General features: G+C 41.6%; 1 protein-coding gene across 1 annotated transcript in view; it reads right to left on the reverse strand.

The window, feature by feature from the left end:
* Positions 1-982, reverse strand: part of LOC107676625 (transmembrane protein 132C) — a 32348-nt gene extending 31366 nt beyond the window's left edge. Inside the window, exon 1 of the mRNA XM_016471216.1 lies at positions 458-982. Coding sequence (XP_016326702.1) covers positions 458-530 — 73 coding nt within the window. The 5' untranslated portion in view covers positions 531-982. The remainder of the gene's footprint in view (positions 1-457) is intronic.
* Between the last annotated feature and the right edge of the window lie 275 nt (positions 983-1257).

Below are 1257 nucleotides of genomic sequence, written 5' to 3' on the forward strand. Positions count from 1 at the left end.
AAAAAAAAATAAATAAAATACAGTATATTATAAAATTCGTGTTCCGCTTCCTGCCTATTAACATGACTAGATACAGTAAATACCTTGTTGAAAAAACCAGCTTATGCTGGTTATTTGCTGGTTTATGCTGGTCCTTTGCCAGCACATGACCAGCATAAACCAGCACATGGCCAGCATAAACCTGCAAAGGACCAGCATAAACCAGCAAAGGACCAGCATAAACCAGCAAAGGACCAGCTTAAACCAGCATCCCAGCGTCAAAACATACCTAACCAGCATATGCTGTTTTTTTCAACAGGGTAGGCTATAGAAAGACTGCATAGCATTTAGATGTTTTTAAGACTTTCTGCACAGTCAAGACTTACCATGGTCCTAAATACACTATTATACTATACACAACGACCAAAACATTATAATTGAGCTCTTCCAACTTTAAGACATTATGAAATCCACATACCTTGTGTGACAGCCGTGATTATCGTTGCCAAGAATATCTTCAGAATCCGCCATAGGTGAGAATAGACGCTCATTTTGGCCACAGGGGTTGTCTATGATACGTCCCATTAACGTTTCTGGCGATTCTGAATCCTAAACAGGAGAGACTAAGCAGCGCATGTGTTCCGTCAGCATCATGATGCTGCTTTACCTGTGGTGTCTTCACCTGTGCACGCACTTCTCAGTCATTTTAAGAGGAACAGCGGCAAGTGTGCCAAAACTACTACATGTTAAGAAATGTACCGCCTCAACTGGGTATCTTAGCGAGATTTGGAACCCATTTTGTTGATCTTCTCTAAATTAACGCACAGCTTTCCATTATAATCCAACGAAAGAAAGGTAACATATCAGTTTTCCCTTTTTGATAACTGTCTCTGACTTCATACGTCCTGTTGTGGTCTGGTCCGTGCAGAAAGTGTCCTGGCAGTGTGAAACACCACAGTCATGTGTCCATGTGTCCACCCGTCACCCATCTCGAGCTTTGGATCTTCAGGAGCTCAGAGAGCACGAGCGACAGGATTTACAGTGAATTAAACACTAGACAGGCGGTGGGAGTCATGCGATTAACTGCTCAACGCCATGCGTATACAACCAGAAAAAGATTAAATATGAGTTATTCATATTATATTACATGGCAAAGTTCTAGAGTAACTGTGAAATCGTGCATGTACAAAACACCAGAAAGTTTCAGTTAAATCACCAAATCTGTCAAGTGAGTGAACCTGTGAACTTTGGTTGTGGAATGACAGTGACCTCTCGTGG

The sequence above is a fragment of the Sinocyclocheilus anshuiensis genome, unplaced genomic scaffold, assembly GCF_001515605.1.
Source record: "Sinocyclocheilus anshuiensis isolate Anshui unplaced genomic scaffold, SAMN03320099.WGS_v1.1 scaffold296, whole genome shotgun sequence".
Lineage (NCBI taxonomy): Eukaryota > Metazoa > Chordata > Actinopteri > Cypriniformes > Cyprinidae > Sinocyclocheilus > Sinocyclocheilus anshuiensis.